Source organism: Megascapheus bottae, chromosome 2 (assembly GCF_031878675.1).
Source record: "Megascapheus bottae isolate mThoBot1 chromosome 2, mThoBot2.hap1, whole genome shotgun sequence".
NCBI lineage: Eukaryota > Metazoa > Chordata > Mammalia > Rodentia > Geomyidae > Megascapheus > Megascapheus bottae.
In genome coordinates this window covers 62,434,327-62,449,292 of record NC_143510.1, presented here as the reverse complement: position 1 = coordinate 62,449,292, position 14,966 = coordinate 62,434,327, and the positions used below count along the sequence as shown (strand labels likewise).

The 14,966-nt window shown below is 37.3% G+C and overlaps 1 protein-coding gene across 2 annotated transcripts in view; it reads left to right on the top strand.

Annotated features, from left to right (window-relative positions):
- Window positions 1-3,535: 3,535 nt before the first annotated feature.
- The window catches only part of Ptprr (protein tyrosine phosphatase receptor type R), a 198,503-nt gene continuing 187,072 nt past the window's right edge, over window positions 3,536-14,966 (top strand). For both annotated transcript variants that reach the window (XR_016534601.1, XM_090328250.1), the window contains exon 1: window positions 3,536-3,887. Coding sequence is in view for 1 of the 2 variants with exons in the window: in XM_090328250.1 (XP_090184376.1) it covers window positions 3,830-3,887 (58 nt within the window). In the remaining variant the exon portion in view is untranslated. The remainder of the gene's footprint in view (window positions 3,888-14,966) is intronic.

Here is a 14,966-nt window from a genome sequence, read left to right as displayed (position 1 = left end):
TGAGACTAGGGAAGTGCTTTCTTGTAAAAGAAGCCTATAAAATGTAAGTAAGACATCTGTTTGCTTAGAACAGAATCTAGATATAAGAAGTACTCAATGGTGTCACCAACATTATATATTTAAATTTCAAAAAAGCTAAGTAACTTAATAGAAACACCTTTGATTCATCCTAAGATAGGATGGTCTAGAAAAATGATTTTCACCCAAGAAATTTTTCTCCAATGTAAATTCTGTCTGAACCTTAGCTTATAAGGAACAAACATTATTCATCCTCTGGGAAGAAAAAGTGCATTGATATTAAGTTTCTACCTATCTTTAAAATGTAAATTATTTCCTTTTGGGCATAGTTCTATAGGGTAGTACTAATATCCATGATTTCTGCACACTAATTCCTGTGATTCTCTAAATTGGAACTAGCTTTCTAAAACATTGGTGCAATGTTTTAACCTAGCCTCATCTTTTAAACACCAAATCACCTGTAACAGTATTAAAGCATGAGCAAAGAAAAGCAGCCCCTCTGAACCTATGGAATATTTCTGAGTCAAGGAGTTGACATTTTGCTACCTTTGCTAGTTCATCTTATTCCTCTTTGACTTTATATAAATGTGATCAAGTTCATCAGTGTGGCATGAGATCAATTCAACTGGGAATATAAATTTTTCTTATTTCTTCATCTTTGTCCAAAAATGAATAATGAATGCCCAGGCACCAAAATTATAGTTGGGTTAAGGATATTTTTATCATTCTGAACTAGTCTAGTGGTTGATATATATATATATAGTCAGATTGGAAAATTTGTGCTGCGAAAGAAATTTTCATTCACACTTTAATAATTCAGTTACCTATAGCTGCAGGCAAAAGACATAGTTAGCAGTCTACTTGATGGCAAAGTCATAACCAATTAGGTTAATTGAAAATTTAAATCCTTAAGAATAAATGTTAGAATTATTTGTTGGAAAGCAAAGGGCTCTGGACATTGCTACAGCCTTGTTTTCTTCTTGGAGACCTATGTTAAGCTTGGAAATTACTTTAGGGAGGAAGAAAATCAGAGAAATACATTTTATTTGGAATGTACCAAATGTTATTTTTTTTAAGAAGAGATGTTTCCTCTCAATTATACCTAAATGACTTATTCAAATACTGTTTAATAAGAATTCCACAAAAGCCAGATTAATTGCCATAACTGAAGTTTATCAATCAGTTCCTTGCCATTAGTTCAAATGTGATTATTATATGTGTGTGAGGCCCTATCTTATCTAAGCATTGAGAATATGTTAGTGAATAAAATGGTCAAAACTACTTGCCATTGTGTAGCCAGGGCACCGGTGGCTCATGTCTAGAATCCTAGTTACTCAGAGGCTGAGAGCCAGAGGATCATGATTCAAAGCCAGCATTGGCAGAAAGGCCCATGTTCTAAAATAACCAGCAAAAAAGCCAGGATGGTGGTTTGGCTCAACTTGTAGGGAGGCCTAGCCAAACAAATGCAAGGGTTTGAAATCAATTTGTTTGGCTTACAACAAATGCAAAACCCCAAATTCATACTCTAGTACCACCAAGAAAACACACACTCGCACACACACACACTCACACACACACACACACACACACACACACACAGAGTGTCTCACTGTAGAGGTAAGGAAAACAGACAATAAAAGAATTGCATAAGTAATGTTGGAAAAAGTAATTAGATAAAAGGTGAATCTGGAGTAAGGGAACGAGTTGCACCTTAAGGTAAGCTAGATGAAATAGTTGTGCTACAGAAATGGAGCCTGTCACACCCATGGGGTGAGAAGAACAGCCATGATGAGAGCCATGATGCATAGTTCTCTATTTTGGGGAACCAAAACTTATTAAAGTATTAAAAGTATGCATCTCCTTCTCCCGTTCTCTCATCTGTTAGGATATAATTCCTCAGAACTAGATATGGAAAAGTAAGTAAATAAGAGATTAACGGTACTATTTAAGCCTGTAGTTCTCTAAGATCTTAATTTAAGCCCTGGTGGGCACCTGTTTCCCACTTACCCTCTCAATTCTCAGAGCAGGAAAAAAAGAACAACACTCAGAATGAAGTTTGATTCACGAAGCACTCATGAGTAGTACCTCTTTATTTGTCTAGATAACAACTCGATTCCATTTAAGTTAATGCAAAATGCAGTTCATAGGGAGCCTGCAATGGTTGTAAGGCAAACCGCCGATAAATGAGCTGCCTGAAAGAAAATTACATGGGATGCTAAAAGAAATGTGCAAGGAAAAGATCAGCAGAATCTTGAGCTAGTCCTGAGCTTCCTGGAAACAAGAATCTAACATCCAGCTAAGGTTAGACTTTGTGTAGTAGGGATGCAAGAGAAGGAAATTAGAAAAGATACAGAAGCTAACAGGTGGGAAGTGTTGGGATAGATAAGAGAGAGAAGGATCCCCAGGCCTCAGTGACTTAGAAGGAGCAGAGAAGGCATCCATATTACATGGACTCTCTTTGGCGAGTGACCTTTCTAAAGACACAGGACCAAAGAAGCCCAGGCACAAGAAATGATTTCATTCTCTTAAAAAGAAAAATAAAATGGAAATAAGGCTAATTATTCCCTTAAAACAAAAAAGTTGCCTTGTATTGCTTCAATGACATGTACAAATTTCACTAGCCTCTAAGAATGTCTGTCCTGATAGTCAAAGACTTTGGATTTAAGCCTAGATAAAGTGAAAAACTCAAAGGCTGGCTTGGAGAGCAAGGAGGGAAAATCTTGAAAGAGGATGCATACAGCTCTGTCATGCCCCCCTCCCTTGCTTCAAATCCTAGCTAACTCAGGAGATTGAGATCTGAGAATCCTGCTTCTTCGAAGCCGGCCCAGGCAGGAAAGTCCATGAGACCTCCAATTAGCCACCAAAAAGTAAGACCTGGAGCTGTGGTTCAAGTGGTAGCTTTGAGGTAAAAAGCTCAGGATAGTGCCTTCCTCCCTGGAACCAGCACACACACACACACACACACACACACACACACACACACACACACACACACACACACACAAGGATGCACAGCCTACACCATTGAGGCTCAGGCTGTATTCAGGGGGTATTGCTGACCAACCTCCAAACACCTATCCCCATCAGTGAACTAAATCCACATGTAAGCCAAGATTTGGAGGAAGGAATGGGGTGGGCCGCCTCTCCACCACACTTCCTTTAGCTCCCACCTCTGGCTTCTTTGGGCATACTTGCCCCCCCTCCCCGACTATTTCATCCCACTCGACTCACTCTACTCCATCACACCCAGGGATATCTTTTTTTTAAGACCCTGGGACCTTAATTTCTGTCCCAAGCGACCCCCCACGGTGGGAGAGCCTGTTCCCTTTGCAGCTGCAGCTAAGACCCGGAGAAGTGGAATTTCCACTTGAAACTCCTGTGCAAGGAAAGGACGGGTGCTGGGCATGCTCAGTAAGCTGCAGCGCGTCTGGGCTTTGGGGCTGGCTCTGCGGCCGCGCTGGCTGGGATCCTGGGCTGGTGAGGGAGTGCACTTCAACCATCACTGCCAGGACTGCGGGCTTTGCAGAAGGCCGAGCCCTCCTCCGTGCCTGGTCCTCCTGGAGCCTTTCATCCCTGCAGGGCTCCCAGGCCTCTGCTTCCTTCTACTCTCCTTCCTTTTCCCCATCTCCTAGGGAGGTGAAGCTGGTGCTGGTTCCCATCAGCGCCACAGAGACAGGGGGAGAGAGGAGAGAGAGCACTCTGCAAACCCCAGACCCTTTGGCTGTGTCTGTTTGGGGGGGAAAAAAAAAAAGCACTTTGCTTGCAGTGGGGTGGTGGCGGAGTTTCTGCTCCAGCTCCCGATGCAAACGCTATGCGGAGGGCAGTCAGCTGGCCTGGGCTGTGCCTGCTTCTTAATCTCCACGCTGCAGGTAAGGAAGGGGCTGCGGGGCGCGGGGCTGTGGAGGAGATGGGAAACTGCACATGCTTCAAGACTCCAGGAAAAGCTCGCCTAGCCCGGAGACACCAGAGCAGGACGGTGTCTGCCAGGGAAAGCTGTGGAGGGAGTGTGGGGATGGGGGAGGCAGGGGAAGGGAGAGGGGATACACCTGTTGGAAGACCAAGACTGGAAAACTTAAGCTAACATTAGCTGTTATTCCGTGGCTTCGCCTCTCGTGAATCATCGTGCACATTTTCTATCTGAATCCACGTCTGCTTCTCCTTCTCTCCCCTTCCTGACTTCCTGCTTCGGTTCCTAGGCTTGTGCACCTGACTGCCCACGATTATGATTACTGTTATTGTTATTTTGTTTCTTTCTTTACAGGAGAGAGACAAGGCATCCTGTTGGGTGGTAGGTTTCCCTACTGCAGCGTCTACACGCACACGGTCTGTGGGTTTAGCGTGCGCTCACAGAGGAGCTCACAGCACGGCTCCAGAGGTCGAAGTAGGCACAGCTCACACGAGTGTGGCTGCTCTAGGCGCCTTCGGGTCCCCTGGTTTTCTCGCTCGAATTTTCTTAACCAATAAGAGGCAAGGAAAGGGTGCTTTTCTTTTTCAGCACCATGGCCAGCGTCCTCCAGCCCTAAGCAGAACCCTAAGGACACTTTGCAAGCCTGAAAGCCTACAGGGGAGGGAAGTCACTTTCTCAAGGGCAGGTTTGATGAAGTCTAAGCGGTAGGGACAGAGATATTACCCCCAAATATAAATAGATCCGAGGGCAGAATTCATACCAAGTCTCTAAAACAAGCAAAGCTTTGGAAGCCCCTGGAATTCTGTATGTGTTGTGACAGCAGACCCTGCCATATGTGTGTATACACACACAGAACTATATATATATATATATATATATATATATATACATACATATATATACTCTATATATACTATATATATTATATATATATACTATATATATTCAGAAACACACACACACACTGTGCAGTACAGAGATTTGTTGGGCTGCATCCTATTATGAGTTTTACACACACATAAACACAAATAAAACATGGCAGAGAGCATTTTTGGAACCGAGACAACCGTTGTCCAGGCTGTGGTCCTGTAGCCAAGCAAAGACAAGGCATTCCTTAACTTTGTTTCTCAGAAAACCACATAGATTCATTTCTTCTTGCAACTCACACTTACATTTACTGAGCGTGTACTATGTACCAAGATAATGGTTGTGCAACCACAATCCTTTTGATACCTCTTTAAAAGAGTGGGTGAGGTTTCTTTTTTCCATATGTAATAATGGAGGTGAACATCACTTATTCTAGATAGTGCTGTTTCAATGTACTGTGAATCTCTTAAGTAACATATAGGAACATTAAAACTATAATTAAGTACACATGTTAATTATTATAATCATGATGTTATATTGTGAGGTTTGCAGTGGTTCTTGGTATCTTTTGAAAAATTAGGAAAAGAGCTGTGACTGGTTTATTAAGTTATTTGCCAACAGCTATGGGAAAATCACTTTTGTTTTTACCACAGTCACTTATATTATAAACATGGGATGAAAACATGCACAGTTGATTAGTTTGAAGTCCATCCCATTTAATAGTACTACCAACAAAAGTCTAAATTTCTTTCAAGATTAGTAATGAATTAGCTAAGAAAATGTAAAGTGTTTTCCTGAAGCCAATATAGAAGTTTTTATGAAGCCAATATAGAAGATCCCACTTAGTAAATCTTGAGTAATTAGAACTTAAAATTTATAAATAAACCCCAAATTATGCATATAGAAAACATTTCTATTTTTGTAGATGAACATTTTGGATGAAGGAAATAGACTATTGTTCATCAAATGAGAAACCTGGAAGCCTGTAGCCCTAGATTATACCTGGAGCTCTGCCAATGGGAGTATTGCCACAGCCAGCAAAGCCAAGCCAACCCATCTCTATTTTACGGGGCAGGGGGCACAAGTTAAAAATAAGATTAGCAAGTTAAAATAAGATTAGCAACCAGTTTGAATCTAATAAGGCAATGCATTGAAGGTCTGTATTTCTCAGATTTCAATTGCAATATTCTCTGTAGAATTTAATTTTATATTTAATACAGTGCTTTAGAAAGGTGTTTTATCACAGCAGATTGCCAGTTTAATATTGTAGTTTCCTTGCCAGTTTCATTTTGGATGCATTTTAATTTTAAGCAGTAATTTGTAGGTCACAAGCTGTCATCAGATTAAAATTCATCACAGTTATCTAATAACATTGTTAGGGCTTTTCCTCAGAACTCAAACAAACACAGATTTCTTGATTTAAGCTCCTGTACTTTTAGATAAGAAAATGAGTGGGTAGTAGAACAAAGAAGTTTTTACTTGTTGACTATCTGAGTTTATTGCTTCTCTTCTTCAGGCCACAGGCAGACATAGTACAGAGATAAATTCAATATATTCAAGCCTCTCAACTGAAAAGGTAATTGATCCATTTTGGCTATATCCAGGTACCAGTAACTGCTTTATGCTAAGATAATGACATCTTAGGATGACTTACAAATGGAAGAAATTGGTTAACAGGATGTAAGAGCTCTTCTTAGCTATTATGAACTGTTGCCTTTGATATAGCCAACCATGCCTCTAATGGTAAGGCAGCAAATTATTTTCAAATTGAGTGCCATTCCCAATCATTTTGTTATAGTTTCATATGACTCTGAAGAAAAAGAAAAGGGATTCTTACCTTGAGTTCTGACTGAGTTAACACAGAGAAATGCTGTGATCTGTTTGTCACAATATAAACATAAAATAATCATTAATAATTATATCTTGAATAAGTAGGAATGGTTATGGTGATATTAAAGGATCTTAAAGGGTATTTTAAAAAAAGGTTTAAATCACTAGACAAAACTATCTGCTATTCATTCAACAGGCATATTAGTAACCACATATTTCCTTCCTTCCTTTGTTGCTTCCTTCCTTCTTTCTCTCTTCCTTTCTTTCATAATAGTACCAAGGCTTCAAGTCAAGGACTCAAGCTCTCCCATGATTTGCTTGTTCACAGCTGGAGCTCTACTACTTGAGCCAGACCTATAGTCTAGCAATTTTGGAGATGGAATCTCTCAGACTTTTCTGCCTGAGATGACTGGGTTCATACTGTAATCCTCTAAGTCTCAGCCTCCTGAGTAGCAAGAATTACAGGTGTGAACCATCAGTGCCTGGCTGTTATCACATATTTCTAATACCATAAAAACAGAATATTCTATTGGAGATAATATCCTACCTAGGAGCTTGTAAAACTTTAGGATGTATTCTTGACAGTCCTTCTTCTTTTGTACTTCTCAGCCAAGTCGTCTTCATTGTATCATCCTGTTGCTGGACATAGATTATCATAAGATACCATCTTGCCAATGAATAATTAAAATATTTATATAATACATCTTTTTAGATTTTTAAAAGTCTCTTCACTTGATTTTGGATGAAGTATTCTTACTTCCCTCTTCCCTCTCCAGCTATTCCTCAATTTGTACTTTAAGGTCTTCCTCTGGGTATTGCTTACTAGTTGTAGCTGCCTAAAGATGCTTTTCTGTTATTTTCTCTCTATAAGATCTTTGTGACTAGAACCACACATCAAAGATCTCTCTTCTGAATTCCTGTACCATATTCACAATTCAAACATTCCAGAAGAATCCTGCAAATAAAAAATGTCAATCTGCAATACTTCCTGTCCCCGTTGCTCTTATTGCTATCATCAGTATCATTATGGATGGCACAAGGACCTCTCACAATCACCAAGCATAAAACTAGTTAATCACCCTAGGTCATTTCTTTGCAGTGCTGCTTTCATCTCATAGGTCCCAACTCTTCTAAGTCTTCCTCACTCTCTGTGCCAGTATCACTGCCTAGAGATAGGCACTTGTTCCTCTTATAGTATAGTACAGCAATCTATCAATTCCTATCCTTCTTAATGTCTAGAGTAAGACTCTTTTGAAAAAGCTCCTAGTCATTTAAAAAAACTATCAACTTTCCTTTAAAATAAAATTCAAAAGTATATATTGCTCAAAATCCCTCATAATCAAGTATTTCCTAATCCTAATTTCTGTATCCTAATCTTCTATGATGCCCCTCATTACACACTACCATTGTAATACTAAGAACAAATTTCTTTTGTTTTGCCATATCCTCAGTTCTTTGCACATGCTTCATTTATCTTAAATTCCCATATTCAGCTTCCTTTTCTAGATAACTTTTACCCCACCTTATGTATACCTGTGCCCTAGAACTAGCCTTGTAAATATTGAATGAATAAATATATCTATTCCAAGTACATTTTATGAAATAAAAACCATTATAAATTACATTGTACTGACAACTACAATCTCATTCTCATGACAATAGAGTAGAATTGACTTGCTACTGTTCTCTGAATCCAATTTATATTTATTGGTTGCAAAGGAATGGATATGGGACAGATTTTAATTAAAAGTAGAGTACAAGAGACATTTGTGTTCCATGAGCATGGTGTTATTTGTAATAAATATAGTGATATGTTGAGTTTTTTCCCAGCTAAAAAGACATTCTTCTATGATTTCCAGTGCTACTTTAGGAAAGGATTTTTTTAACTTTAAAGAAATAAATTAGATAAACAATGTAGGGTACAAGTAGGACTAAATTTAGGGAATCTCATTCTGATTATTAATTGTCATCTACTGCATAACAACAAACATGAGCCATTTACCATTCAAAATTAGTTGGGAATGTGTGATAGTAGCTTAAAAAAATGAAGATCTAGAATAGTCCAACATTCCCTTATTCTCCCCAATAAAAATTAAACTATAACAAGAATGTTTAACTATTTGAATTGTTGTATGTATTTTATTTCTGTCTTCATGATAGATAGTTTGGATAAAGTGTAATATTTTTTGGCTCTAAGCATTTTTGTCTTATGGAAATATGCTTAGGCCTGAGGAGTGGAGATTGTTTTATGGGTTATTTTTTAAATCTCTTTGTTGAGATAATAAAATTATATATCAAAAGCTCACTCATTGCTATTAGTAGTAATTATGACAGATGATATATTTCATGATAAGTTTATTGTTAAATCTTTTAAAAGATACTTTGTGAAGGGAAATTCAAAGAGAGGAAGTCGTTTTCCCTTTATAGGGAGATTTTTGAAATATCTTCAAAGCATTTACAAATGCAGGTACACCTAGAGTATCACTGAAGTCTTCAAACATAAAGGATATTAGTAGCTTTCAAAAAGAAAGATTTAATGGCAAATTAGTATTTTAAGATGAAATGTCCTGATGCTTATGTACCTCATGCTACAATTATAAGTATCTATTATTGCAATGATATTTGCCTTAGAAAGACAGTTAGAAAATTTGTATTATGAACATTAGCATTTTCATCTAAATCATTGTTACTCATAATGACTATCTAGATTTCCCTTGTAATGAAATCTCATTTGATTTCCATACATTAGGAAGATGGTGACCATTAAAACACAGTGGCATGGGCTGATAGCAAAGCCCAACTAACTGTTTACCATAAGCAACAGTCCAGATCAATATATTTACATACAGTTTCACTGAGGCAAATGCTACATTCAGCTGCAACATAAATTAAGTTTTCTCCTAGTTCAGATCTAAATCAGTGTCCATTTTCTAGTTTAAATAAGAAGAATGGTCAAGGATGAATCTAAATTGCTGGTTCATTAGGAAAGAACACTTAACAAATACAGAGTAAAAGCAAATCATAAAGATTTATCACCCTAAACAAGAATATGTACGGAGTAAGAATCGATGGCTACTTATGGTCATAATTGTCGATTCTTGATGAAGCCTAGAGAGAAAATGAAGCAATATTGTGAAGCTATATTCGTAAGTACACTGAGTCAGCACCCATCACTGGTGACTTTTATGCTTACCGGAGAAAGATGCACAGTAGGGACTCTGCCAGCTATTACATCATGGTGAGTTAGTTTTCAAGATCATTGATCCATTTGTGTAAGTGTGGCTTTAAGTTATAAGCAACGTACTTTGCTATTTTGGTTCAATATAAGTTTTCTCCCTACCCCCACCCATTTAGACCTGGAAGAAAATTGAATTGCTTAAACAAAGAAAAAAATGGAAATAGAAGAAAAATGTGATAATTTTAGCAGAGCATTATGGTAGTGAAAAATTAATTGGGATATTGTAAATACACCTTCACTGATTCACTAAGTGCCACATAAATATTACATCTTGTTTAAAAACTGGGAGAGGTTGGTTGGATAATAAATAATGCCATACTCTCTTGGAACAATTTCTTATTCTTTTTAGTATTTGAGCCAGTACTGAAGATGCACAGAGAAGTCCAACTGTTTTGTCAGCTGGGTCTTACCTGCATAATTCTCATCTTTCCTAAGCATGAATCCAGCCAAATCTACAGGACTATGAAGCTCTAAAACACCTAATTCCCTGCTTAATGTCCAATGTACTTGGGTCTTAGCACCATGTCTGCAACAGGCTTTTATTTAAGTAAATGTGAAATACAAATTTCTCCTAAGTTTATTGAGGGTAAAGAACATGTACATGAGAATGAACAACATGTACATTAACACCAAAATTCTGAAGTATCTAGTTCCTACTGCAGTGTCCGGCTTAAAGAGTAAGCCATGCTTGTACATTCAGGACCAACTCATTATTAGGATAGAAATCGTGTCATTATATTTTATGCATTTATATAAGGTTCTTTGATTATATTCATACCCCCTTGGCCTTCTCTTGATCCTCACTGACCCTCCCTCTTGCTGGCCCTTCTTCCTCATCCCACATAGTCTTTCTTTTACTTTCTACATTCATTTCTTTGATTGTTAAATCTAGCTGCTGCATATAAGAAAAAAAACCAAACTTGTGCTTGTCTCTGTCTAGCATATTTTTCTAAAACAGGATGCCTTCCAGTTCTATTAGCTTTCCTGCAAACAACATGATCTTATTCTTCTTTATGGATCAAACACTAGAGTCAGTTCTAATTATCAACTTGACTCTTAAAGAAATACACATAAGAGCGGCAAAATTTGAAATTCTACAATAAGCAGATTTGTATGAAGGGGTCATGATAAACAGAGGCTTTGTTTACACCAATATATTTCCCTTTGAGACTTGGAAGTAATTTTATACCCAGTAGAGAAGTCCTGTTTGGTTCTGTACAGTTAGAGAGGAAGCTTTATGGAAGACAAGAGAAGCAGAATGAGGGTCTTAAGACGGGTCCATTTTTTAAGATTTGTGTTAGGAGAAAATACAAACAAAAGCTGATGTTCTGGAAAGTCAATTTCTGCCTGCTGTGATGCCTCTGTACCTCCACAGTCTACTATCTAGCTCCCCTCTCACTGCTCCTCTTCTATTACATAGACATTTATCTTCTATACTATTGTTAATATGACAAAATTTTCTCTGTGTTTGAATATTCCCTTTGTTACTTTTTTTTGCTAGTTGTGGGGCTTGGACTCAGGGCCTGAGCACCTGTCCTTGAGCTTTTCTCAAGATTAGCACTCTGCCACATGAGCCACAGCACCACTTCCAGCTTTTTTCTATATATGTGGTACTCAGGAATTGAACTCAGGTCTGCATGCTAAGCATGCACTTTACCACTAGGCCAAACTCCTGGCCCCCTTTTTTATGTTTTAATATAACTCCTGATCTGCCATGAGAAGCATTCTTAAAACAAATATATATAATGTTGAAATTAGAGTCCGTTTCCAAACAAAAGGGAAACAGTTTCTATTCCTTTATCTATTTAAAATAAGTATATTTTAACTGCCTATATAACAATAAAGGATATATAAAATTAAATATTTTAAATATTCTACTCCATTACCTAACAACTACATAATGAAACTCAATTCCCATGAGTTCTGCAATAATTTTTATTTCTCAGCTTTTCTGGATATCTGAGCATTCTTTGCTCTGAGCTTCTGCATTCACCCCAGAGGACAGGTCTTCATGAAGGTCCTCTCTTAATGGTTATGTAGAATTTAACACAGAAAAATATCTATTTTTTCAACTATAACTCCAACCACCCTGAGACTCATTTTTTTGAAATTCTGGGACATTTGCCTGCTGCTTCTTCTACAGAGGCTGAGACTGTTCTTTTCATGCTCATGTCTCGTCATATTGTCCCAAAGGATACTACACTAATTATATTGTGTTCCACTCTGTAATAGATATTTATCAAATGAAAAATAACTCAATTACAGCTGTACAAAATCCAGGAACATGAAGACCTTTCATTGCAATTTAATCCTGAGCACATAGCACAGAATGGCTATTTTCCTGAAATGAATGTGAATCTCTAATTCCCAGAGTTTTCCACTGTGAAGCTCAACTTTCCCTAGAAGATATTTGCAGACGACAGGGGCTTCCTTCTGTATTTACACTGACTTGAAAGAGATGGGTATTTATATCAATGAATGCATAGGAAGTTTAAGTTAATTTAATTATAATCATCTCTTATTCTTAAAGGATTCAAGTCTTCCTCTAACTAGAGAAGGAAAGAATTAGCTTACAAATGTTAATCTCTTTATTTCTATTGTAGATATTTTGGACACATCATTGATCAAACATGCGGCATGCTTAGCATTGAAGAATGTCACATATTAAGCTTTCATTTTTCACTTTTTAGTGGCCTGTGATCACAGACAGGATCTTAAGAGAAAGCAGTCCTGACAGATCTTCTTTTCAACATAATCAAGCCTCTGGGAGGGGGCATGCTGGCTCACATTTTACTACTTATAATCTCAGTCATTTACACAAGTCCTCTTTTTTACTTCACGAAATAGCATGTTATAAAAAAGTCAAACTTTTTTTTATAAAGCTGGCTATCTCATGTCACAAGACAAAACAAATGTGTGGGCATGCAAGTACATACACGTACACACATAAATCATTAGAGTAGAATGAAGATAGGCAAGTTTACAAATTTTATAAAACTGATTGGCACATCCACATAGATGCAATTGACTTATTCAGAGCACTGAGAGGATGTCTGTTCAGACTGACAGGAGTGAAGGATGTTATGGTGTAGGAGGTTATTCTAACAGACCTCAAACGTTATCTTAGGAAGGTCGTTGTGTTTATGTGGTGACTTTTAACTTTTTGTTAAGTTTACTTTGTCATTATAGAGGTGATGTACAATTGCATGAGTCAGATAATGAGTCATACAGTGTCATAGAGTGTCTTCTATTCCCCACCCCCTTTCCCAGTCCCTCCCTCCCGTCTCTACTCTCAAGTTGTATGGTTCCCTTTCATCAGTGTCCAGTGAGCTCCATTTTATTTTCCACTTTTCACTTGAAATTGGCATTGTGGTGCCATTTGGAGTTATTTTTACAAATACAATTATTGAATAATTGGAAAATAGTTATAACGTTAGCATTCATACACCCAAAAATATCACCTTGTGCTTACAAGAAGACATTTCTTTTAAAAATAACAGGATTATACAAAAATCTTATAACTAGTATAGCTTCTCTTTTAGTGAAGAATAATTCTATTGTGGTTTTTGGAATCTATTTTTCATGTAGACATTCCTGAAGGGTAGCCTCTGATAATCTCCATTTATTTGCCTTTTCTAGAGAAGAATGAGTTAGCAATTCTTTAAAAACAATGCTAAACATTGGGACCGGGAGTTTGGCCTTGTGGTAATGTGCTTGCCTAGCATGCACAAAGACCCAGGTTTGACTCCTCGGTGCCACAAACATAGAAAAGAAAAAGCCAGAAATGGTGCTGAGGCTCAAGTGGTAGAGCTCTAACCTTGAGAAAGTCCAAGGACAGTGCTCAGGCCTTGAGCTCAAGCCCAGGACTGGCAAAAAGAAAAGAAAAGAAAAGAAATGAAAAAGAAAAGAAAAAAGAAAGAAAAACAATGCTAAACATGATAAAACCACAAAGTTAACTTCTATCAATTGTTCACTTTTTTCCAGTCTCTTTAGAAACTACTGTTTTTTATGCTTTGTTCCTTTTGAACATACCTGGCATTGATTTAAAGCTTGTGGTACAAGGACTTACTCTGAGAGACTATACAAAAAGGCTCTAGGATATTGAAACAAAAGCCATATAATGAATGATTGTTGTCCTTAATGTACTATGTTATCTCTCATCTCTTTTGCTGTCCCTTGGTTATCTCATATTGTTACAGTATCTCACTTTGTTATCTGGTATATTGGATATATTTGTATTTGGTTATTTGAAATTGGATAGGGAAGGGGGGAAAACCAAGATGGGAGGGTGGAGGGAAGGGTAATGGGGACCAAGACATGTGAAAGGGTATCTATGTATGTGAATTAATGCACCTTCTATCTGGCAAATATCATGTAACCCTTTTATTCATTACAATAAAAAATATCTAAAAAATTAAAAAAAATAAAAACAAAAGAAATTCTAGATTCGTAAAAAAAAAAAATAAGGCCAGGCTACCTTGTGTGTCTAGGAATAACCAATATTAAACCAGAGCTAATGAATCATAATGTACTCTAACTTAGCAGCATCATTTCATATATTTTTCTTTCCTTTGTTAAGGATCTCTTCAGAGACCTATTAATGTCATACCCAGAATAAAATCGCAATTGTATAATTTTTTGAGCATCAAAATTTGATTGTTATTCTCATGTAATTGTTGCTTTTATGATAAAGAGAAAAGATTCTTGTATTTTAAATGTGGCTGATACCTCTGAAAAGCCGCTTACTAACAGTTCCATGTAATAGAAGCTCTATCCTTAACAGATCTTATGAAATCTTTCTCACTTTGTACAAGGACTATTTCAACCCTTCATTACCCTCTTGAAACCTGTAGCCTTTTTGTTCCTTTCCTCTTTCTTAGGAGATAACTTCATCTCATTTTAGACAGCAAAAATGAAAACATCCGAAGACAACTTCCTCAGCATTAACTACTCAGTAACATTCACAAGCACAGTTTATATGAAAGAATACTCCAGTCCAAAGCTCATCCTGTCTGTGTTTTGGAACATAACCCCTGTATCCTAAAAAGCTCAGACTACTGATGGCTTGATTATTCTAGCTGCTTTCGTCTGTCTCTCCAACCAATA